The sequence below is a fragment of the Photinus pyralis genome, unplaced genomic scaffold (genome assembly GCF_008802855.1).
Source record: "Photinus pyralis isolate 1611_PpyrPB1 unplaced genomic scaffold, Ppyr1.3 Ppyr1.4_LG3a, whole genome shotgun sequence".
Classification (NCBI taxonomy): domain Eukaryota; kingdom Metazoa; phylum Arthropoda; class Insecta; order Coleoptera; family Lampyridae; genus Photinus; species Photinus pyralis.
The window spans coordinates 943,646-968,106 of NW_022170509.1; the positions used below are offsets into that span (position 1 = coordinate 943,646).

Genomic DNA, 24,461 nt, shown 5'->3' on the forward strand with positions numbered 1-24,461 from the left:
TATAACATAGATAAACTTCGTTTTTAACACAGTAACACAATTTCGTAGTAGGTACGTTTCCTAAATACAACATAACAAAAATACCTACTTCATTTTTCTCGATCACTCAAAACTTGGCTTTAAAAGTTTTGCACTGAATAATGTTGCTGCCATTTGGATGCTATTCATATATGTAATAATTTTAACATCTAATACTGCGTATAATTTTTGTAAATATTGCTGGAATTTGTGGTCATCTGGATAGTTCTGTAAGATTTTGGTGAAAATGCGAATCCGTTTCTGAAATGTAAAAGGCATGTAGGTACTTTATAATAAGTACTTAAGTAATATGTACACTTTTAGATATTACCTTAAAAGGAGTCTTTAAACGGTTTGAAATTTCATCTAGAAGTAGTTCGTAGTTTCCATCGACCATGTTACACTCGATGTACGCCATTCTTAATATTTCATAGACACGTCTCACTTGGTGCTTGTTTAATTTATAGGCATGGTTGGCCACCTTGTACATGTCGACTTTGTAACCCTGATGTATATTTTCACAATTAAATTGTTGAAATTTCATGAGTAATTCACAATCCAGCATATCCCGTAAACCTGAGAATGCGTCATTCGGTTCTTGACCTGCAAAAACAACGTTAAAAATTTGGGTAATAATGTGAATGTATATTTACCAACGATTTCAACAATATTATCAAGAGCTGCGACTTCCTTATACGCATTTCGTAGTAGATGGGTACCGATACCCATTCGCTGGCATGGTGGCATAACGAACAATTGCGAGATCCGCGCTCTAATTCCATCAGGAAAAGATAAAAATTTGTGAATTGTAATGAATCCTACAGGATAAACGCCTTCCATCTTCTCTTCTGTCCTTTCTTCATATCTACAATGAAAAAAAAAAAATTAAATTCAGTACTTAGAAGAATAGTCGGCCTGATAAGCCTAAGCCAAGTTTCTGGTTTAGTACATGTAAACTTTCTAAGTATGTATTTGGTTGGGTTGGTAAAGAAAGCTTAGGGTTGTAATAGTAATAGTTTCTACTAATGTAGTGTGCAAATAAGTCCATGCAAAGCAATAACCATAAACGTCATTCCTTTCACAACTTCAGGAACATTTCTTTAGATAGTTATTGAAGATTAATCGAGAAAGGGGTTTTAAAAGAATTCTTCAAAAAATAAGAATTTTAAAAACAAAATGCCAAAGTTGGCACTGTGCATGCGCAAAACCACTGGTTATATTTACTTTTATTCCAAGTACTTACCTATATGTATCAAATTTCATTTAAATACCTTCATACATAAAAAAGTTTGCAATTTGGTTCATAAATGGTCGACATGCGAAAAGTACACTGTGAATGCTGAGTCAATTGGACTCAACTTTTGGTATTGCGTATTATATGGCTAAAGCTATGGCCCATATTGAATTTAATGCAATTCGGTTCATAACTATAATGGAGACGTCAAAAGGGTTTTCCTTATTTTTTGGCCTACATTGCCAATTCACAAACTTCGATATCTACAAATTTGACAAAGAACTCATCTACAAATCAAACACTTTTAAAATTAGTGCCATGTTCAGACTTACAGTTGCATTACAACATGACAACAAAAAGCAGGAAGACTACCTTCTTAGGCTCTGCAAGGTTGGCATTTGGGTCATGGGAAAATCTGATGACTGCAGGTGATAAAGCAGCGCTTGAAACAGCAGAATTCCTGGAAGAGACCAAGAGAGTAGGGAGCTGGTGCCTTTTGCACACAGCCGTAAAAGATCAGCGTCAAGGGGTTTTCAGCATTGGGGAAGAGAGCCAGGTCAATCGCCAGGGGGAGAAGCCTTAGTTATGGGTGTTCCTCTCTAAGTGGGGATCAGCAACGCTGCCGAACCAGTGCTGGTGAGTAGGTACAACATAATATCATAATATCAGCAGCTGCCACAAGGACAAGTGGATCTGGAAGTACACCATGCGCGAGTGTTGCTAAGCCACACCTTTAGTATGTAGAAGAGAAGATAGATTGACTCTCGCCTTGGTTGAACATTTGATATAGGACATGTACCTATCTGTGCGGCTCCATACATTAGCAGCACAAACAGCAAGTGAAGGTTCGTCACAGGCACATTCGTCGGATTCCGTTGGGCTTTCAAGCATTCAAGGATGGAAGCTTTATGACACTTCCATATATAGCGCTAGGTAGTATTGCAGCTTGAAAAGGCATGCATGAAGAAAATGAATTCACTGTAGGGGAGCTGCTGTAGTTGTGTGGTAGAGAACAACTCTTTCGTCTTTCATGCTTTATAAAAAAGATGGTTTTGTTTGGGAGTAAGTTCAATCAGCAAAACAACGAAGTCAACTTGCTCTCCAATCACAAGTACCTACAGACGATTCAGAAGTAGCCGTGTCAATTCCACACCTGACTATTCTTCCATCTAAATCTCCTGTAGTCGTGGTTGCCTTTATTCCTCTTGCAGTCAAGATCTTCACCAGCAGCTCCATCAACTTTGCCTTGTTCTTCTCATTGGCAAGAAAGTCCTCCTACTGAATGGTATGCAGCATGTTTTCAGTTTCTTCCACTGAAGTTTTACAAGCTGCTCTCTGCTTATGTTCAGCTCGTTTTATTGAATTTACATTTCCATACCCATCAAATACAACAGCAGAATTGTGATTATAGTGACGGATCATGTAAGGACATACTGTTGATCAGTGATGGAAGAGAAGGTGGTTCCAACTGTCCAAGGAGAAAGCCTCCATCCATTACAGTAAAACTTGCTTTAAAAAGGGGCAGTAGAAAGAGAGGCAACTCCTACTTCAAGAGGTCTGCGTCATTCTCATCGCTTTTTTTGCTGATCAGAATTCTCTGAAAAGTCATGAACGGGTCCACCACTGTTTTGTTGTTGACTGTGATTGTGTTGCTCAATGCGGACACTGAAACCACATTTTTCTTTAATTGGTTAAGATATATAGCCCCAAAGTCCGAGGATGAAGCTTTTGCTCTATCGACATCTTTGGGCCTGATGTATCGGTATGTCTGTATAGATGATTAGTTTGGTTCAATACACTCAATTAGTTCCGACGTAAATTAGACAAACTTTATGATTTTATATAAAAGCAAGCAGGTACCAACAATATTAGGTACATTCCTTACCACTTAACCGACATTGTACTAATGGATTGTGAGATGTCTGCTGTGTATGGTAAATAAGCTACCCTTTATATAATGTCAATGCCTCGAAAAATAGCATACACTAACAATTAATGAGACTGCTTGACTTTTTCTGCATTATCAGAAAATCTAAAGAAATGTTGTTAGTTCTAGTCCATTTGCTTTGGCCAAACTCGCAAAACAAATAATAAGGTTCATGCATCTATGTGCTTACTATATACTTACTCACTTATGATGATTGACACACACTTGCTGGTTTCGGATACTTACACATAAATGAAGAGCCAGTTCGGATCCTCAACATCAATTAGCCTAGGTTTCTTAAAAAACCAAACTGTCATAGTCTGAAAGCGAGCGTGAAATTCCTTAAATTGAGGATCGTCATTTCGGCAGCTTGTAAAAATGTAATTATAAGAAGCACTGTCAGTTGCTATAATTGCAAATTCAGCAAAATATTAAACTTCAAAATATAACTTACGATTATAGATCTGTACTCTCTCCACCTCTGTACCGAACATTTGGGTACGTCTTTCTGTGCAAAGCTTTATCAAGAATGAAAACTCATCAGTTTTGTAATCACAAGGAAGCCAAGGAGATAACTGTTTTACAATATCATCTGGTGCAGGTTGTAAAGGAGGTTTTGCGATACCAGTGTATCTTACATCCACAAAACATCTGGCAGAGTTTGCAAGATAATAAATGTCTACATGTAAGTTGTGATACCCATAAATCTCTTGTCTGAAAAGTGGAAATCGTTACAATTGTAGAAGGTAAACCTGAAAACTTACTTGGGGCCAAATATCTCTTGCACAAATACTGGCTTAAATCTTCGCTTGCGTCTTTCAGGAAAGAGACAATGTCTGGTGTACACTAAAATTTAATAAAGTTAATTAATTAATAGTGATCAATCCTTTAGGCCCAATTTTACGATCATTTAGGTAGGGTAATGCTGGGAGTTTGATCTACTTACTAATAGTAATGTTAATTACATCAAGGCAATGTGCCAAGTACCATCCCTCAGGGGGATCCTGCAATCCGATTTCTATAGCGAATGCAACAAAATTCTCTGTGTCATGGGACACACGCTCAACTTCCAGCTGAGACGAATGGGAGTTTGTGTACTCCGATTTATCCTGCAATATAAATTGAATAAAACAGTTGTAAATGACCGATATATGCAAGTGTAGGTAAGAAATGGGTAGGCAAAAGAAAAATGAAAAGGGTGCTTACAGGCAGATTTCTTACTAGGAATGGGTACTTGGAGTCTCGAATGTATGGCGAGAATTTTTCGATGGACATCGCTAGCTTGGAAGAGGATTAACAGTGTTAATTTCATTTACTTAATATTAATGCGATCCCAGCGAATGGATACTTACCAAAATCACTTATAAAGTTAGGAATTCTGCAAAAATGATGTCGAAGACGATGCACCTACACAACAACAAAATGGCGTCTTGCATGCAAGGGTTGTTAGTTTGTGACTTAAGGGGTGGCCATGGCCAAGCAGTGCCGGTAAAAAAATTTAAGCTTAATTCGCACTTTTTCAAGCGCATGCGCACTCGTTGGGTACTGAATTTTAAAACTGAACGGAAAGTCTTGATGATAGAGAAGAGCAATTAAATCACTCCTAAATTGAAATATAATAATAATAATTGCTGATTTGATTTTAAATATCCATAAATAATTAAATGATTGGCTCATTTTCTGAGTCACGATTTGATTGGTGCATTTTAAAGTTCGTGTGTGCTCGGCCCGTGTTCGACTAGCATCGGATCGAACCGCTAAACAGCTTGACAGTGGCGTACATGCCAATTTGCCATGGGAAAACAATTTGGGACTAAACATTTTTTCCTGCTAAAATTAAAATTGAAACTATTCAACTTACAAAATTAACAATTAGGTAAAAGCAAAAAAATTAATGAAGAGGTATTTAAGGCTACTAGAGATGATAATATGCCGTCTGTCGAGGCGTTGCTAGAGTCTGATTCTAGCAGCGCCACAATAGACACTATATACTCTCTACGTACATAAATATGGAAGAGAATTTTATACAAATAAACCTGCAACACTGTAAGGAGGCTGCTCACGACTAGTCAGGCAGGTAATACAAAGGGCCCGAATTTGAAGCCTAGGTAGACGTGGACCCGGTCTCCTTCCGATCATAATCCAGAATCCTCACATAATGCAACAAGAAAAAATTCTCCTGACCCCAGATTCGAGTAAAATCGCATTCATTCACTAATTTTAAAATTGTTAGGAATCGGGACATGTGAAGTTGATAAAAAATGCTTGCTTAAATCTCTGAAGAATAGAACATTTATTTTGAGATTTTACACATATGAAAAAAGGAACAAAGTAACAAAAATTCTTCTTTGGCGTAGTTTTAAACATTGCATGTTTGCGAATAATTAACAAAAATAATTCAGTGTGGTAGGTCTAAACACTGTTCTAACAGTTTTCTTTTAAGAGCTGTCGCAGCCACTTGAATGCTGTTCATATATTTAATAACATTGTCTTCCAAGATTCTATTTAAATTTTGCAAATCCTTAGTACTTTGGTTATCATTTGGATGCTTTTGCAGATGCTTTTCCAAAATACGAACCCTTTTCTGAAATATAAGAGAAAGAATTTGTGATGTTACACAATATTAGTGTTGATACAAATGTTCTATTTTAACCTTGTCAACAACCAGTGGTGTAACACCACGGTAGATAACTAAGATTAAGGAATAAATTTATACAACTCGTTACTACAACAGCTAATCTACTTTCAGTATTACCACAAAAGGATTTTTTAAACGGTTCACAACTTCTCCCCAAATTATTGTGTAATTTGGATCCAACACATTACATTCAATGTATGACAGTCGTAAAATTTCATAAGCCCGTCTCACTTGTCGCCTGTTTAACTTGTATTCCCGATTCGCAACTTGGAACATCGACTCGCTAAATCCTTGATGTACATTGTTACTGTCAAACTCTGGGAATTCCATCAAAAGATGGCAGTCTAAAAAATCCCTCACTCTTGTGAATGTCACATTTGGTTCAAGTACTGCAAAGACAATTGCTGGAATTTTTTTAAATCATTTACACATTTACCTGTAATGTCAACAACGTCATCAAGACTTGCGACTTCTCTATAAGCGTTTCTTAATAGGTGGGATCCGATACCCATCCCTTGACAGGGGGGGATCACAAACAACTGCATGATCCTCGCTCTAACTCGATTGGGATAATGAAAATATTTATAAATTGATATAAACCCTACTGGGTTTAAACTTTCAACTTCCTTCATCTTATTTTTTCTTTCTTCGTAGCTACAATAATAAAAAAAAAACCGAAATTAAACCAATCTTTACTGCAGGATACACAATTGAGTGGTGGAATGGACGAAAACAAAATTTCTTTTCCAAATAAATCAAGTGCCCAAAATTTTTCACTTGCAAATTACTCCTCCAAAGGCACAAATTTGAGTTTCTTTGTTGAATTTTCCTCAGTAGCCATAAAAGACACACTAATAAGTTGGACTAGGTTTTCGGGTATACCCTTTCAGACTTTGTCAAAATGCATTTCATTTATTATCCCTCCCTCAGCAGGCTTGCGTCCAATTACAGAGTGCCGCGCATAATGCTTTTTATAGATGTCCCTGCAGAAGGTCTTAAGTTGTTCTATACTACTCCGGTATTTACCTTACGAATTAGGAAAACTGCAGGAAAACCTAATTCGGAGTAGCCGGCAGATTGCTCGAAACTGGTCTAAGGTAATTCCCATCTCTGCCACAGATGAAAAATTCACCTCAACCCAGGTTCGAACACCCAACCTCCGGCTAAGTAGCCCAACGCCACATAGCCAGAGGTAAGATGTTCGAACCTGAGCTGAGGTAAGAATTTTTCATCTATGACAGAGATGGGTATTTCCTTAGATTCAAAATTTCCACCCCCAGATGATTAGGTCTTCGAAAAGTTATTTTCCTGCATCTGCTCTTCCACTGAATCCACATTTGAGCATAAACAGTTAAGTATGATCTAAATAGGCGATTTAAAATTCCCTACCTGAATTTGTTAGGTGAGGTAAGACCTATATTGTTGTTTCCATTTTATGAAAGATATGTCAATTGAAATGCCGATCATACATGTTGGTGGGTCAGTTTTCTAAGGGTTTAAAGTCCAGCAGTTAAATTGGTTCAATTCACATATCCTATTTTTAGGGCAGGAGTTTATACTACCTTTGATATGACAAGATGCCAAATTTATTGTGCTCTATTTACCATTTTTTGACCAGCATATTACTTTACCAAACATGGTTCTGATACTTACACATATAAGTAAATCCAGTTGGGATCCTGAACGTTGTCTAGTTTGATTTCCTTAAAAAACCATACCGTCATACGTTGAAAACGTACATGAAATTGTTTAAATAGAGGATCGTCATTCGCCGGACATGTAAAAATATATTTATAGGAAGCTTCATCAGTTGCTATAAGTCGTTTCTTAAAAAAGTTAAATTGCAAATATAACTTACGATTATAGATCTGTACCCTTTCCACGACAGCACCGAACATTTGAAAGCGCCTTTCTGTATACAGTTTTACCATGAAATCATTGATGTTTGTTTTGTAATCATCAGGAAGCCACGGAGATAGCTTGGCTAATATATCATCTGGTGTAGGATACTCAGCGGGATTTGCCATACTGGTGTATTTTGTGTCTACGTAACATTTGGCAGAGTTTGCGAGATAGTAAATATCTATTCGTAGGTTGCGGTACCCATATATTTCACCTCTGAAAGGTTAAATCTGCTGCAATTACACAAGGGATTATCTCGAAACTTACCGGTCGCCAAACACTTGTTTGACATGCGTTGGCTTGAAGTTTCTCTTGCATATAGCAGGGGGAAGGCAACGTCGTGAAAATACTAAAAATTTATAGTTGATTAGTGAATTAGCTCTTAAATGTTTTTGAGGGCTCTTAGAGAGGATAGAATCAGATACTCTAAAACTCTCTTTCAAAGGTTTTTATAGGCTCTAAAGCCTTTAGAAAGTTCTTGTGTTTGATAATCTTTTACCATTTTTGAAGACAATCAAAGATTAATCATAATATAATAATACTTGACAACCACATACATAGATTATATTGGTATTATAGGACACTAGTCACAGACAAAACTATTCCCAATAATAGGCCAGACATTACAGATATTGTTATTGATCATATACAAAAATCAATTTACATAATACACATTGCCATTCCTAACACTAACAACTTGACTAAAAACACATCCAGAAAAATACCGCAAATACACTGATATAGCTCTAGAATGGAGAACGAGACAAGTGTTATAGTTCTCGTTATTCTTACCACTACCGGAGTTATATACCACAGTCAGCAGTCTTGTTAACACATGACATATAGTTAGAAAATTCCTACATAACACACATGACCCATATTACATACATTTCTGGTTCACAACACCACAAAACAACATACTCTTCACCTTTAACCCAAGCAACGACACAATACAATGATACAGCATCAACAAATATAACAAATGCAAGTAAGCCAATAACAGACACTAAAATTCAACACCTACCACTTTTAAAGGTCCGATTGCTTGGAATTTTTCTGATTTCGATCTGAAAAGTGTATAAGTTTACAACAGACAGATGAAAAGGAACAAAGTTGTTGGGAATATTGCCTGTGATTGGCGAAACTATTGGTATCATGAAGATGCTTGTTAATTTTTGCCACTTTGATATTCCAAATCGCATATTTTTTTATTCCAACTACCTGAATTATGATGAAAAAATGGCAAAAACATTATTTATAGATTCATTTGATTGGTGGGAAAACGTCCAAAGGTTTAGTCTGTTGGATTTTACGCAATTTATGTGGCCATGTGCATTTTGGGGACCAATTGTTCATTCTCTTGGTAGGTCCATAGAGGAAATACAGAGGAACTTGTATTTCCTCTATAGTAGGTCATAGCCTAGCCATAAACCTAAAGGGCATAGCTGAACGTGATTATAAATTTCATGTACCTATATCGATCTGTAGGTAATGTATTTAGATGTGTGGTCAAGCAATATTTTAACATAAAACTATTGATTGTTCAAGATCCTTGGTCCCCGAAACTCTGGCCACTCTCTTGCAATGTATAACAATCTATTATAATTGACGGAGAGGCATAAGGGAAATGTCGTAATACAACCTATACAAGAACTTAAATACTATACTCTTGTTGGGGAACTCGTCCACTAAAATGTACGTAATAATTATAGTACACTGAGCACTTTTGCACTTTGAACAAATATTAGGGATAAACTCCAGAGGCACTCATTTTTAGAGGCAAAGCTGATCCTACAAACCAGAACAACGCCAAGGATTGTCGGATTGACTAAGGAACCGAACCCGTGTGCTTGCATTCATAGGTGTGGTACCCTAGCCATTACACATTATACGTTTGTGTAATGTACTTACCAATATTAATAGTAACTGCATAAACTGCAGGTGAAATCCACCATGTGTCAGGAGCAGTCTCCAAGCCCAATTCAACTAAGAGTCCAATCTCTTCTTCTAAATCGTGAAGCACCTGTGTTTCTGGTATAGGTGTTTGCGAATAGCGAGACTTGTCCTGAAATATGAATCCAAATAAGACTAGGTACTAACAAGACTGCTTTGCCAATGAACTAGAGGTAAAAGAATAAGAAAGTAAGTAAAGAAGTCTTATGAATAGGAAAGAAAGATAAAGAAAAACGAAAAGTTGCTTACAACCAGGTTTCTAACTAAGAATGCATATTTCGATTTTCGTATGCATGGTGTCAAATCATGGCGAGACATCTCTAAATTAAAAAAAAAAAGATTTAAGCTTAATTTCATTCAATTAATAAGACCACAGTGCCGAAACCAATGACACTAAAAGTAATTCTTTAGCAAAACCAAAAATCACGCCGTTACGTACAGATTTCACAACAAAATGGAATCTTCTTCTTCAGCTTTAGAAGCCGTTAGTGTAACATGTAAGCTATGGTTCCTTTAAGGATTGCCGCCAACATTTTTGTGTATGTACCACGCATGCTCAACTTAGGAAAATAATCTGAGAGATTTGATTGGTGCATTTTTAAGGTTCGTGCAAGCTCGTTCCGCGTTCGACCAGAATCGCATCGGAAGTTTCAGCAGCAACACAGTGGCGTAGCTTCAAATTATTTACAATTCGAATATTCTTGCTGATAAAATTCAGTACATAAAACTAACAAATGAAGCGATAAAGAGGTATGGGATATTGTTCCGGAAAATGAGTTAATCTCTATGAGAAAGGAAATGCGCTTACGATGAAAGTGTCTGCAGTGGCTTATTCGAAAATTCCACTGACGATCACCTTTTCAGTTACTTCAGGGAATGGTTGTTCTCGTACGAGATCTTCGAGATCCCGTTCGAGTACGTTCATCCCCTGAAGGAGGATATGCTAAGGATCCGCCAGTGGTTAGCTGTTCCCTTACTCAGTGGATCGTTGGTATTAATAAATGGCGAGCCGAGTTGTCTTAGAAGCCTTTCTCTGGATAGAGGTTGCGCCCCTAAATGTGGTGGACGAGTTTAAGGATAAAAGTTGGGGCATCCCGACTTTCCTTCTCCTCTTCCTATCGGGGCCAGAAATTCGCACATTTGGGTTGTTGAGCTTCGGGAACCTGTAACTAGAAGGATATTGAGTAGGTCATTAAAAAAATGCACTACATTCCGCTAGTCAATCTGTTACCACTAACCTTCGAAAGCTCACCCAATCGGCTGTCTGACTGGGCTACATCGGCCGATTGATCGAAGTGGGTTAGTCACGATCTCCTGTCTAGGTGAAATTCTCTACCCTTTTCTTTACTTCTTGCGCCTCCAATACCAAAGAAATAAGCATGCCACAACAATCCTCAGGTCATTTTTCATCATGTTCAACTCTTCTGCGCCCTCAACAATTTTTTTCGCCCTGTAACGTCACATTTCTTTACTTCTTGCGTCACCAATGCCGAGATTAAGAATATCACAACAACTTTTTTCCTGTTTTTCATCGTGCTTAGTATTTTTGCCCCTCAACAATTTTGTCTCCTTTATTTATTTTTTGCGGCACAAATGCCGAGATTAAGGATATTACAACTAACCCTCTTACCGTTTTTAACTAACGCATTTTTTAAGAATTAAAAAAAATGAGCTATTGTTTGCGTTTTGTCCGTCCGTCCGGACCCACTTCTGCCGTTTCGAAGTACTTAATTCTAGGGAAATGGTCCTAGAGTCCTGGAATTTTTTGCAGTAGGTAGCCTATACCTTGACGGTGTGCCAGACGGCTATCAAATTTCGCTGTCTAAAAGGGGGGCTCCATCACGAATTATTTCCTGAGATGCCGTTTTTGAAAGTAAAACGTGCATAACTTTTACATACGACAACCAATTGGTCTCAGATTTTGCATACGCATGGCTTTAGTGGTTTAGTTAAACTTTAGAAAATGGGGGGCGACTCTTTTTCGAGATCAGTGAGCGACGGGGCCTGAGGGGGGGGGGGAAAAATACGGGGTGGAGGAAGAGAGAGGGGGGTGGAACTAGTTTTATCCTTCATGGTACTCTAATGAAAGGTCTCAACGAAAGGAATTAATTTCTACCAACCATAGTCCTCTTCTTTGACGGATTGTCGGAAGAGAGTACTCACAAATGGCGATTGAGACGTCTGCAAGAAATATATCCATTGGTGATGTCAAAACAAAAGCTATTTCGGTTCAAAAAAAAATGCGCATTATCTGTACAAGAGTTGTGCACAATTTATACTTGTTTATTATGTTTATGTATTTAACCTTTCCACGCTCTCAACAAATTTTTTCGTCCTGTAAAGTTCCCATTCGTTACTTCATGCGCTACCAATACTAAGAATAACCCTCATACAACCCTTTTACCAGCTTTTATTATGATTAACTATTTCACGCCCGCAGTACTTTTTAGTCCTCTTTCCTTACTTGTTGCGCCATCACTACCGAGAATAAGCATGTCAAAACAACCCCCTTACCATTTTTCATCATGTTTAACCCTTGCGCGTCCTTACAAGTCGAAATTCTTTACCTCATGCGCTACCAATATCAAGAGTAAGCATTCGTAAGCCCTTGTACCATGTTATTTATTATGTTTAACTTTTCCACGCCCTTAACAATTTTTTTCCCACCTCAAACTCCCCTTTCCTTACTTCTCGTGCCACCAATACCGAGATTATAAGCATGCTACAACAACCCTCTTACCATATCTGTATGTTTAACTCTAACCGCGCACTCAACATTTTTTTCCGCCCTTTAAAGTCCCCATTTTTTACTTCATGCGCCGTACCAACACCAAGAATAAGCATAATAGCTTTAAGTTACAGAAGGCTGAAGAAATAGGAATGTTGGGAATAAAAACATTTGATAGATTAGGTTCACTAGAACTGCACGTATAAGTTACATGGAAACGTCGAAAAATGAGCATAAGCTCATTCTTTAGGTTTCACAACCATAAAGCAGTCACTTGTTCTTCTTAGGTAGCATTTTAAAAATCTTCTTAGAACTCTTGAAAGGTCTCCGGGATATAAGATGTGTCAGTAATCCGTCTAAGGCCTTCCTAGTACCCGATTCAAAAAAATTCTTAAAGATATTGTGACGTTCTTGAAAAACTTTTGTGACTGACATGGGAAAGGTAGGTGTAATAAACAAATTCACGTGAGGGATTGAAGTAAAAACCCTTTCTTTTACGATAGTTTATTTGCTGTCTTGTATAAAAATGAGGTAACCACTGGTAGGTATTCACCAACGCTAAATACGGACCTTTTTGTCAAAAATCGCGTTGTCACAGTGACATATTGGGCATCCAGATAATGCATTTCGACGTTTTATAATGCAATTGGTGGTCAATCCCGCGTTTTGAATTGTACAATACCTAAAGGGGCAAATTTTGCGGATTTCTTTCATTCATACTCTTAGAATATGTGGGGGGGGGGGCGCAATCGATGGTCGTGTCTCAGGACCCTGGAGGGGGTAAATCTGGATCTGGAGAAAGGAGATACATTTTTGTTGTCCTGGTTTTCTAAAATGCAGCGATCCAATTATAGATTTTGCAATACCTTCTATCATTTTTAAAATGGGGTAAAGAAGTTCCTTCAATTAACCCAATAAAAAATTTATTTTTGTCTGTACACATTACGTAATATGACGAGTACGAGTAGGTAACGTATTGATTTATATTCGTGAAATATATTCGAATACCGAGAAGCGAAGTAATTGAATACAAGTTCCGCTTTTTTATACAGCTTTTGTTAAATGGCATTAGTGCAGGCATTGAATAAAAACACTATTCAATGGTGCAGGCCTCAAGAAACTCGAAGCTCTCTTGTTGCCGAAACGAAAAAGTTACTTAATAATGTGGCTCCATATTTCGGCTTTTGGAATTGTATGTAACAATGTATTTTGAACAAACATCATTGTAAAGTTTCTTCCTGTATAGGTCTCTTTCAGCTTCTATCATTAGGTGTTCACTGGGCATGATTTCATACTTGTTCTACAATTAGTCGACTTATCTTCGATTTTTACTGATAAACGATCACAAAGTCACGTTATGCGACAATTGCATTATTTGCACATTTCGAAGTTAACGGATGTTTTCAAAGATTTTCCTACTGGAACACTCCATTCGTTACGGACATTAGCTTCTCTTTTTCTAGGCCGTGAGATTATTAACAATAAATTAATTAAAGCAAAAGTACCCGCATAACTTACGCATTTGTTACCCAGTTAGTTTTACTTTATTTAAGAATTTAGCGGAACAGTGAATAAGCGTTAAAAATTCGACGAAAGGAAAATAGTCAATGGCCATAAAGGCCAAGTTCTATGGAATAGGACAATTATTGGCTGAGTCACAATATTGATGTAGATAATTATAAAAGTGCACTACGAATTCGTTTATGTTTATATACGATAATGACCTGGCACTTACGTAATAAAACAACCGTAACGAACGTCACGCGGTTACTATAACAAACTAAATTGTTCTAGTTAATGAATAAAATGTGTATATATCATAAAAAGTTCGGATTTTTCAGTGTACCTACCTACATACCGATTCAAAAATCACCTTACGGAAACGGATCCTGTGAAAACCCATCCTACAAAGCCGTTGCGCGCGTTATTTGTAATTGTTTATTGTTATAAATAGACTCCTTTTTTATTCTGATCAAGGATCAACTGGAATTAAAATTTTTCGTACAAATTCCCACCATTCTTTTGTTGACAGTTTTACTATTCCAATGCTGAAATGTGTAGTACCTAATTCTCACTCTCAACGTAATTGTTTTGGTCAATGTTTTATTGACATGCTACATCCTGAATATTCAGTAGCAGTACATCTCATGCTACCAAGATTCGCAAAAATTGTTTACTGAAATTTTTGACAAATATCGATAGCTCCTCCACATTTTTCCAACATGTCGTTCTCGTAATATTCAACAGATGCATCTTGTTACTGCCATACCAAAGTCGAGGAGATACAGAGTACAGGATACGACATAAAAAAGTAACATTTATTTCGTTTCCATATATATACAGTGTGTCCCAGATCGCGTGGGATTGTATGGGTAACTTTGTTATTATTAAAGATAGAGAATTGGTTAAATGGGCAATGTTTTGCAGTTTTGGATGCTTATTTAAAATTCCCTTGTGGAAATTCAAAATGTCGCATAGGTTCGACGTAAATTCAAAAGAACTAAAATTGGTCATTTCCTTTAATGTCTTATATCATCGAAAGTATAAGAGATATAAAAAAAAGTTTTATATAAAAGTGACTGTCTTTGATACGCTTAATTTAGAATTGATGTCAAAAAAATTCAAGATGGCTACTTTTGAGGAACATTTACCAACTTCCTAAAGTTACATAGGCGCTATATGAGATTTTTAGATTACTTGATAGATTTTTTAATTCTCTTTTCAACGAGCCATCATAACATAAGATAAGATTGAAAATAAGATACCAGTCATATCAACGGTTTTTGTATTTTAATCAAGTAGGCTGTGATGAATTAAAAAAAAACAAAACAAAATCTATTCGAGCCAACAAAACAATGAAAATAATTACATCAGATGTTTAAAAAATCAGGGGTGCACTCATGAGAGGGGGGTTTGGGCATTACAACTCCCTCCAAAATTTTATATAAGTAGGCCTAGAAAAATTTTGATTTTTATAACATCACTTATTGACTTATTATCCATACTTACATACCTACAAATGGTGGTATAACTACAAACTATTCCCTCGAAAAAATGTCATGCCATTATCCAGTTAAACACATTTCAAGACACTTTGCTTTATTTTACCATTGATGCATTGTCCCAGGTCACATTTTGTAGGTCAGTAGGTGGTTTATCCGCAAGAATATCGAAACTAACAGTTTTACCAGTCCGAGTATATGGACAGATGAATCTTTTTCTAACTGCGGAGTGTTCAAATCGACATAATGAACACTATACTCGTCACAGGAAAACCTACATGATGTAGTTTCACGCCGAAATCAAGTAATATTTTTTTAAATTAATGTATTTTATGGCATAATGGGAAGTCATGTAATTGGACCGGTAATCTTTGTTGGATCTTTAATTGCTCACCATGATTTACAAATTCTCCAATAAACTTCCTTAAAGGATTTTTCTCGACAACGTATGTTTCGAAGAAAGGGTTGGTTTATGCTACCTACCAACAAGCTGGCTGCTCAGGTCACAATTCACGAATTATGTACAGTACATTAAATTATAAAAGTAAGTACTTAATTAAAAAATAAAAGTAAAGTGGAAGTAGCTAACAGTACAATAATAATAATAATTATCAATGGCAACACGTTGCTTAAACTAAACTGTCTTGAAGTGTGTTTCACTAATAATGGCCAGTATTTTAAACATCTGGTGTAATTATTTTCATTGTTTTGTTGCCTCGAATAGATTTTGTTTTGTTTTTTTTTATTCGTCACAGACTACTTGATTAAAATACGAAAACCGTTAATATAACTGGTATCTTATTTTCAATCTTATGTTATGACGGCTCGTTGAAAAGAGAATTAAAAAATCTATCAAGTAATCTAAAAATCCAATATGGCGCCCATTTAACGTTAGGAAGTTGGTAAATTCCTCAAAAGTGGCAATCTTAAATTTTTTTTTGTCATCAATTCTAAATTAAGCGTATCAAAGACAGTCACTTTTATATAAAACTTTTTTTTATATCTCTTATACTTTCGATGATATAAGACATTAAAGGAAATGACCAATTTTAGTTTTTTTGAATTTACGTCGAACCTATGCGACATTTTGAATTTCCATAAGGGAATTTTAAATAAGCATCCAAAACTGCAAAACATTGCCCATTTAACCAATTCTCTATCTTTAATAATAACAAAGTTACCCATGCAATCCCACGCGATCTGGGACACACTGTATATGCCATGAATTTTGTTGTTGTTGCAACTATATATGTCAACATTTGGCCCATTGGGTATACAAGAGCTGCACTTGAACTTCAAAGTTATGACCTTTAGAAGCAAGATTTAAGCTGAAAGCAAAGTAAAAGTGGAAAGGAGCAATAAATTTTGTGTTGTGGCACTAAATACGCTCTTCCTTAGTATTTCATCAAATAATAATTCTTAGGAGAGCTTAGTATCAGTACACATGAGGGTAGCCCGCAGATAACGCTAAAAATAAAGGAGCCGCAAAATTCGAATTGGAGGTATTATATTTACTCTTAATTAATCAGTTTATCACCAATTACATTTTGTTCTTAGGAGTGTTAATCTCATATGAAGTAAGCTGTATACCCATTTAAATCGGTGCTATTAAGAACATGGAACTTCAAAGATAATAAAAATCGGCAAAAGTGTTGTAAATAAACTCATTTCACGCACTTTCTTACTCTTTCTAGATGGACCTATAGCAAGAATTTTATATGGCGCTAGTACTCCTCAGCACAAATGTCTAGACTCAGCTATAAGTAGCATCACAAATTTCTTCAAAAACTTAAACAGTTTTAATGATTGTTTATACAGATACTGCAGCAAAAATTATGTTTTTCATAACGTCTGGACGTTAAAATAAAGTAAATGTAAAAAAGGCTATCTTCATTAGCTACCACTTTGCAATTTGATCCAAATGATTTTCTATACGGGGTTAGACAGATACAAGATTCTAAAATGTGGTAATATACTTTAGAATATTCACCCCAAAAATTGTCCTCGTCTTTGCTCGGTTAGATATTTGTAATTTTTTTTTGGTTTCTGTATCAGACCGACATAAAATTAACCTCTTAAATTGATGAACTACCTTGACTAAAAATTATTCAAATTTTTACATTCGAATTACTCCTCCATATTTGAATCTCAAGTTGGAGGTACATAATTAAAAGTAAAAAAAAACGAGTTGGAATCTTTTATATCCTATCCTGGGTTTCCAATTTGTGAGTTAGTAACATTAAAAAATAGCGCTTGGTTTTTAAGCGTTGTGTTACTTAAAAGATAATTTAGTAAAGAGTTTACCTCTTAATAGTTTTAACGCAATTGTTACACTCCGGGTTCACAAGTTGTAAGAATTTTTTTGAAAAGGTTAGATAAAGTTGACTTACAGCCATGAATTTTTAATAGGTATTTATGGTATTTATGGAATAAACAAAATTTAAATAGCCTCAAATATGCGGTACCAGGTGTGGAAGGACACAATAAACAATCAAAGCTAAGTTATTGTTAACTATAATCAGAAATATATTATATATAATGCGCATTTTTGATGGTTTTAGCTATGTAGAAATAAATAATTCAGCCTATCATACAAGTAAAAGTAGGCCAAGACAACGTCTTCGTTCAATGTTTTGGCTGTAAGTTACCCCCTTTCCTGTCGTCCCATGCGTCTAATTTGTTGTACTTAAGCTGGTAAAAAGGATTGGAAGCAGGAAAGAATAGACCCAATACAATGAAACAAGGAACTTGATAACATTACAATCATAATCCATCATAAAACGGGACAAGTTTATACTAGTTCGACATTGTACTGAGGTTTACCACAACAATTTTATCTGTGTATTACATAATTTATTACCGATAAATGCATTAAAAAAGTTAAATTAAAGGAAACTTTGTATTTAATGCTCTATAGGTAATTAATTTTCTAATTCAGTAATAATAACGTTGCACTGAAAAAGAGCTTGTGGATCTGAAAGTGTAATGCTGTATGTATCAAAATTTACAAAAAGGAATAAGAACATTTCAACCGTTAAAAACAATAGAGATAATAAAATCTAACAAATCTAATGAAGAAGAGATCAATAAACGACTAGAATTTTGATACGAGCGTTTTTTTTACCTAAATGTATTTATTGGAAGGTACCTGGACGATTGAGGTCATTGGCACCTATAAATGTTACATTTGTACCATTATACAAATTCTATGTTTGTTCTTCAGAGGATATGATCTTCGACACCATTTAAGCAAGTATAAGAATTATGCAAGAGCCTTGCTGGCAAGAAAAGACGACTGGACTGGAAGATATTTGGCAAGGCAAGAGGTTTACAAAAGATATGAAATCATTGCTTTGTGAAAATATATAAAGATGAGCTAATTAGTAATTAGTTTTGCTCAAAGTTCTAATCAAATGATGACCAAGAGGTTCAAATGTCCTGAGAGTTTCCATTGCCGTTTCACGCCTCTATACAGTGTGTGGTTCACTCAATGTGCAACGAATGGGTATTAATTGCACAATCGACATATACCTAAATATGCCAAACGTTGGGGGATGTTCGATAATCATTTTATGTAGGTACAATTAGAATTGTTTCGAGTTAAAGAGTACACAGGGCATGTTAAAAATATAAAAACTGCTTAAGAATAAAGTACCATAATCCCTAAGAATATAGGTACAGCAAAATCTTATTCAGAATTAATTTTTGATTACCTTTGTATATAGATATTTTTATTGTTCTGATTCCATACGTGCTCAGGTTAGCTTATTCATATCCAAAAATCATTACTAGTCCAGTCAATACATTTTCAACAAACGTAGTTAACGAATACCTAAAAAATATAAATATATGTGAAGTTTACACATACAGTTAAATCTGAAAGATATTAATTATAACAGAACTGACACATTGGACGAGCCTTCAACTCTAACAACAGTCCAAATTTTTAATTTAATTTTGTTATAACATTTCGTTTCCTGATGTAGTAAGTGCCTCAAATCCGCCACTACAAGTAAATTGACATTCAGTTTAAAATGGGGGATCGCAACGTCGATATAAAACCCTAAGCAACTAAATATCAAATGAATAAGTGTGAAAAAGTGAAACGTGGCGAATTTTTCACTTCCCAATTTGCTTGAATAAAGAATTTCCCCATTGAAGGGTATGTAGGGTGCGAAGTGGTGCCATAAGGAGTTTACAATTTTTTGCAGAAAGAAAATTGCAGATAATAATTTATAAGGTGTTAATTTTATACGGGAATTTCAAAAAGTATGCAAATCAATGCTGTTGGTGCAATAAACTTTCAATTACAATGAACGTTTTCATCCATCGGCTATTACATACAATTAACAGTGAAATCGAGCTATTCTTAAACTTTTTACTCAATTTGCATATATAAAAAAATGATTGTTTTATAGTATGATCAAAATGACATAAAAATGATTCATTTTACACAAATAATTATTTATGTTAACCTCCTGCGCGGATTGTGTATACAATTTGTATGACTCTCTTTTTATATTTAGCAATTTGAATATAATTAAAACTTCAAGTTCAAGTTAAAGTTCAAAAATAATCCGTTAAGTGAATGGAAATGTTATTATGATAAAATAAACAATATTGCAGTTTTATGAATGAGTATGACGTAATATATAATTATACCTATTGATTTTAAACGTGGTATACGATTCATCACCGAGGTGTTTTAATGACGTCGTACGTTTTATTTATATATTTAAACACTAAAAATAGAGCTACGAAATATCTCCAATCTTGACGTGAATACACATACATCTCTGTCTGTCATGTATAATTGCTACGTTGAATCCTGCATACAATAACTATGATAGAGTTAAAAACATCTGTCAAAGTGTCAAGGGCTCAAATAATATTGAACTAAACTAAATAGTGCAAGAAAACGTGATAGGTACAATGATGCAACCGTATAATGTAATACTACAATACCATTGCAATTCAAGCGCATAATATCAAGTACGTCCGTGAAAGCACCCATTCACGTTCTTTATTACATTGCATTACATTTCTTTGAAAAGGAGCACACCCGAAACCCAACAGCAACGTCGGTATTAATTTTATTCCTATATAAATCCTTTCCATCTACATAATTTGCCTATTAAATTATACAAAGTGTCTCAACCCAAAAATGAATAGGTACTTTCTGAAATATTATAGTGGACAGAGTTGTGATTATAGAGGTACAGCAAACAGCATAGACAAACTAACGGAAAATATAGCAAAGTCTTTACACAGGGGCGAGTTTAGAGTATATGCTTTTTGAGAGGGGTCGGGGTTGGGAATTGGAGTCGATATTTCATAAGGAAGAGAATCGGTAATAGCCTTGATAGGACGTTCTATTACGGGGGATGCTTATGCTATATCAAACGTTCACGTCCATTCCAAGGAGCCTACTTGACCAAGACAAGCGGGACAAGGGTGGACGCGTGATCAAGACAAGTTGACTTTCTATGAATGTTATAGTTAAGCTTAAGTAGCGTAACTTTCTGTCGACTCTTCTGGTATAACCTTTCAGAAATATTCATTTTTCGGTTGATCTAAAACAAATTGTCCATCTATGAATTTTATAGGCAAAACTATAGACTTTGTTATATTTTTTGGTAGTTTTTTTCACTGTTCCTCTTAATATAATCAAAGTAGCGTCATTTTATATCACTTCTGTTAGCTCTTCGGGCAATACTCTTTCAGAATTGTTCATTTTTGATCGATCTAAAGTAAGTAGTACCTTCAATGAATTTTAAAGGCAAGATTATAGCCATTGCTACATTTTCGGGTAGTTTGTCTACTGTATCCCTTGATACAATCATAATATCGGAACTGTTTATAGTTGGCTAGAAATAATTGATTTTTAGCCACCTTATTAAAACTAGGTAGTTAAAATAAAATGGCAATTGTTGTCTATATCTTCGAAGCGGTTGAGAATAAAAATATAGTTTATTAGTATTAACCCTTAACCCTAACCTTACAGGCAAGCGTAGATCTAAAAATGCCTGGAGAGCTGACAAAACTAAGAAAAATTACCCTATTATGATTATATTAAGAGATACAGTGGACTGCAGTAGTCTTGCCTATAAAATTAATAGAAAGTGCTATTGTCTTAGACTTAGATCGATTGAAATTTCTCAAAGATTATAGCCTGAAGAGTTACGAGATGTGAGAAAAATTACGCTACTTTGATTATATTAAGAGGCACAGTGGAGAAAGTTCCGAAAAGTATAAAGCAAAAACTAGGCTTGCTTCTAAAATTTATAGAACGTCGATTTACATCGATTCAAAAACGAATATTTTTGAAAGATTCTATGTCTCAAGAGTTAAGAATCACTTCACCAGAAGTTACACCCCTTTTCCTTGTCTTTGCAACCGTTTTAATGATTTAGTTGTCCAATCTTGAAAATTCAGTTGTTTTAAATTTTACAGGTCGAAATCTATCAGGCGAATTTTAGATCGGAAAATGAACATTCAAGATTGGACATGAAAAGTTATACCTTCTCATTTTCTTTGTAAATCAGGTTTTTTTACCCATAACTTTTGACTTGGTCGCCCAATCTTGAACATTATGAACGTTTTGTCGGTTTCGGACAAGTCATTCTTCGACCGAAGACTTAAACATTGACAAATTTTGACGTACGAAGTGTGGGGGCCTACAAATCAGCTCAAAACAAGCATAAATTAATGCGTTAAAAGCGTATATCGGTTCTTGCCTTTGGGGAACACTTTAAGTGTACGTGAGTGAAAGTTTAGACAAAGCCAGGGAAAGCTACTATGGAAACAGGCACTGTAATAGATCTTCGGCAGCCCAAACAAGGCCAAATTTTAAAACTTGAAAGCAATAATAGTCCTGCTTTTACGAGGGTCTGCGATCCTATATGTGGGTGTAGGTAACTGTGCTAGGGCCTAATCAAGCAACGTTACCAATTGTCAAAATTGGTGGGCTGAAAGCGCAACATCTAGAGACGTTACCCTTACCAAGTGTGTATATGAATAACGCAGTAATGATTTGGCCTAAAAATTGCGGATAGTTTGTCAACATTCATAATACAGTAGATTTTTTTGGTAAAATCAATGTGCTGTTGTATGGAAAACGTCAGCACATGACTTGTGAATCTTTTCTGTGACAGGAAACTTCACAAGTGTGTTTTCGATAGAATTTTAACTTTAGAAAAAATCTTGTACTGAACAAGCGTGCTTTCATTGCACCATCGAACTTCACGTTCCCTTACATTTTCACGAATGTAACAGGAATAAAAATGAAATTCGTTTTCGCAGAAAAACCAAGAGCATAGCTGGAAAAGTTGTAAAGTGATTATAGTACGGATCTAACGCCAGTAATGAGATGAGGTCAAATTAGTGTTACCGCGTAACGCAATTTGTACGTTGTTCTGTTCGTAGTATTTTAGAAATTCTCATTACTACTGAAAAGTAGAATATTTACGTTGCACTTGATTATGTTAGTAGGCACATATAAATTTTCTGGGTATATTTTTGTTATAATTCAATTTCCGCCAATTTCGCAACATATTGCCTGGCTTTGACTTTAATTAAAATGTTTGTAATTTTTTGAAATACCTTATAGATTAGTAATGAAGTTATTTTAGGAGTGGTATATTAATCTTCCGTTACAAAATTAATAAATTAGGAAATCTTTTCCTCTAAATGTAACGGCTATTAAGTTATAAATAATGCAACGGTGTCATTGTCAGTGTTCAATTTTAATTACCTACGTAAAATATCGTTCAATAAAATTAAAAAGGCAGGTGATTAGCAGCCTGTATACTCAAATGAATGAATGTTAAAGGTACATTTTACGATCTACACTTCATTATTCATTGTTGTTGCAGTAGGTAGGTACTTATACTGTTTCTTTACTCGTTTTATGTTTGTCGCGTTGGCGCGTATAATAGTAAAACCGGCCCAAGATCATATTTTCCACTCTTTGGTAACTTTTCATATCATAAAAGACCTTTTAGTGCTGTCCTCATTCACTTAGTATACCATAGAGTAAAATTGTATTTCCTCTATGGTTATACATACTTTCCTAGTGTCCAGTGGTCCGAAATCTAATTAAATCTGTAACTGGGATGTCTATAGATCATGTTTCATTTTTATTTGCCGACGCGGGCTTGTCTCAATCATTTACGTAAGTATCTATAGATCTCAGATCTCGTAAGTGTAGGGATCTGCAAAAAGTCTACTGTTGCAGCACTAAGAACATAAACACTACCGATTAAGAAGCTTTGGGATCTATATACCAGGGGACCAATTCAGCTGGTGACCTTTAGATCGTTATACAACAAAATATTATAATAGAGTAAGTTTTATTTTAATATATGAGGTGAACAAGTATGCAGCTTGGAATTGCTGACATCCTTCTCATAACACTCAAATTGGAATGTCACCTTTGCGTATCAACACTTCTAAAGTTTAATTAAACGCACGGAGTTATCAGCATAGTGCATAGCACCTACGAGAATGAAACTTTCAAATTTAATCACGCAGAATTCCTAAAATGTAGTATCTGTGGGGGTGATTTTTTAACATAACTATAAAAGTTTAGTTTTTGACATCTCAGATTCTTTGCCAAAAAAAACGAAAAAATGTAAGATTCTAAATTATTCAGGCGCGCACCATGCGAGAGAAAATAAAACAGCTAAAGAACGTACACAGTAAATTTCGTGAAACTTTAAATAACTAATTTTGGATTTGATGTGCTCATACCTTTTCGCACTCTCATTTAAAGTAGAAATTTGACAAAATCGGAAAGATCTTACAAGGTAAGTTTTTTTTATTATTTGAAATTAAGACCCTTCAACTACGTGGTCATTAGCGCCGTGTGATACATGTTGACACAGTATGTTATATTTCTAGTTTCGTTAGTTTGATAAATCTAATTATGTTTGCTATAGAATTTGTTGTTAGGTTGGTCATCTGATCGTTCGTAATGTTACAATTCCTTCGTTCGTTTTCAAAAGCATTGCACTCGGTTATTAGGTGATTTATTGATATGGGGACTTGGCATTGTTCAC

General features: G+C 35.3%; 3 protein-coding genes across 13 annotated transcripts in view; 1 reads left to right on the top strand and 2 right to left on the bottom strand.

Annotated features, from left to right (window-relative positions):
* On the bottom strand, positions 1-4,733 carry LOC116165632 (histone acetyltransferase type B catalytic subunit-like). The gene is made up of 8 exons (XM_031480237.1): positions 4,532-4,733; positions 4,126-4,288; positions 3,944-4,025; positions 3,634-3,893; positions 3,426-3,585; positions 672-883; positions 350-621; positions 1-279 (listed from the first exon to the last, which is right to left on the bottom strand). Coding segments are annotated over exons 2-8 (1,164 nt in total). The 5' UTR covers positions 4,127-4,288; positions 4,532-4,733; the 3' UTR covers positions 1-102.
* A 722-nt stretch (positions 4,734-5,455) lies between these two features.
* The window catches only part of LOC116165630 (histone acetyltransferase type B catalytic subunit-like), a 61,588-nt gene continuing 42,582 nt past the window's right edge, over positions 5,456-24,461 (bottom strand). For 3 of the 11 annotated variants that reach the window (XM_031480230.1, XM_031480226.1, XM_031480227.1), the window contains 10 exons: positions 10,911-11,122; positions 10,058-10,841; positions 9,922-9,992; positions 9,631-9,784; positions 7,987-8,068; positions 7,676-7,935; positions 7,471-7,630; positions 6,254-6,471; positions 5,935-6,206; positions 5,456-5,763 (listed from right to left, as the gene is read on the bottom strand). In XM_031480230.1, the coding sequence (XP_031336090.1) occupies positions 5,578-5,763; positions 5,935-6,206; positions 6,254-6,471; positions 7,471-7,630; positions 7,676-7,935; positions 7,987-8,068; positions 9,631-9,784; positions 9,922-9,990 (1,401 nt within the window). In that variant the 5' untranslated portion in view covers positions 9,991-9,992; positions 10,058-10,841; positions 10,911-11,122 and the 3' untranslated portion in view covers positions 5,456-5,577. The other 8 variants (XM_031480231.1, XM_031480233.1, XM_031480229.1 and 5 more) reach the window with 8 other exon arrangements.
* LOC116165633 (bone morphogenetic protein 6) overlaps positions 23,327-24,461 on the top strand; it is a 22,676-nt gene continuing 21,541 nt past the window's right edge. Inside the window, exons 1-2 of the mRNA XM_031480239.1 lie at positions 23,327-23,575; positions 23,639-23,746. The gene's annotated coding sequence lies outside the window, so the exon portion shown is untranslated. The remainder of the gene's footprint in view (positions 23,576-23,638; positions 23,747-24,461) is intronic.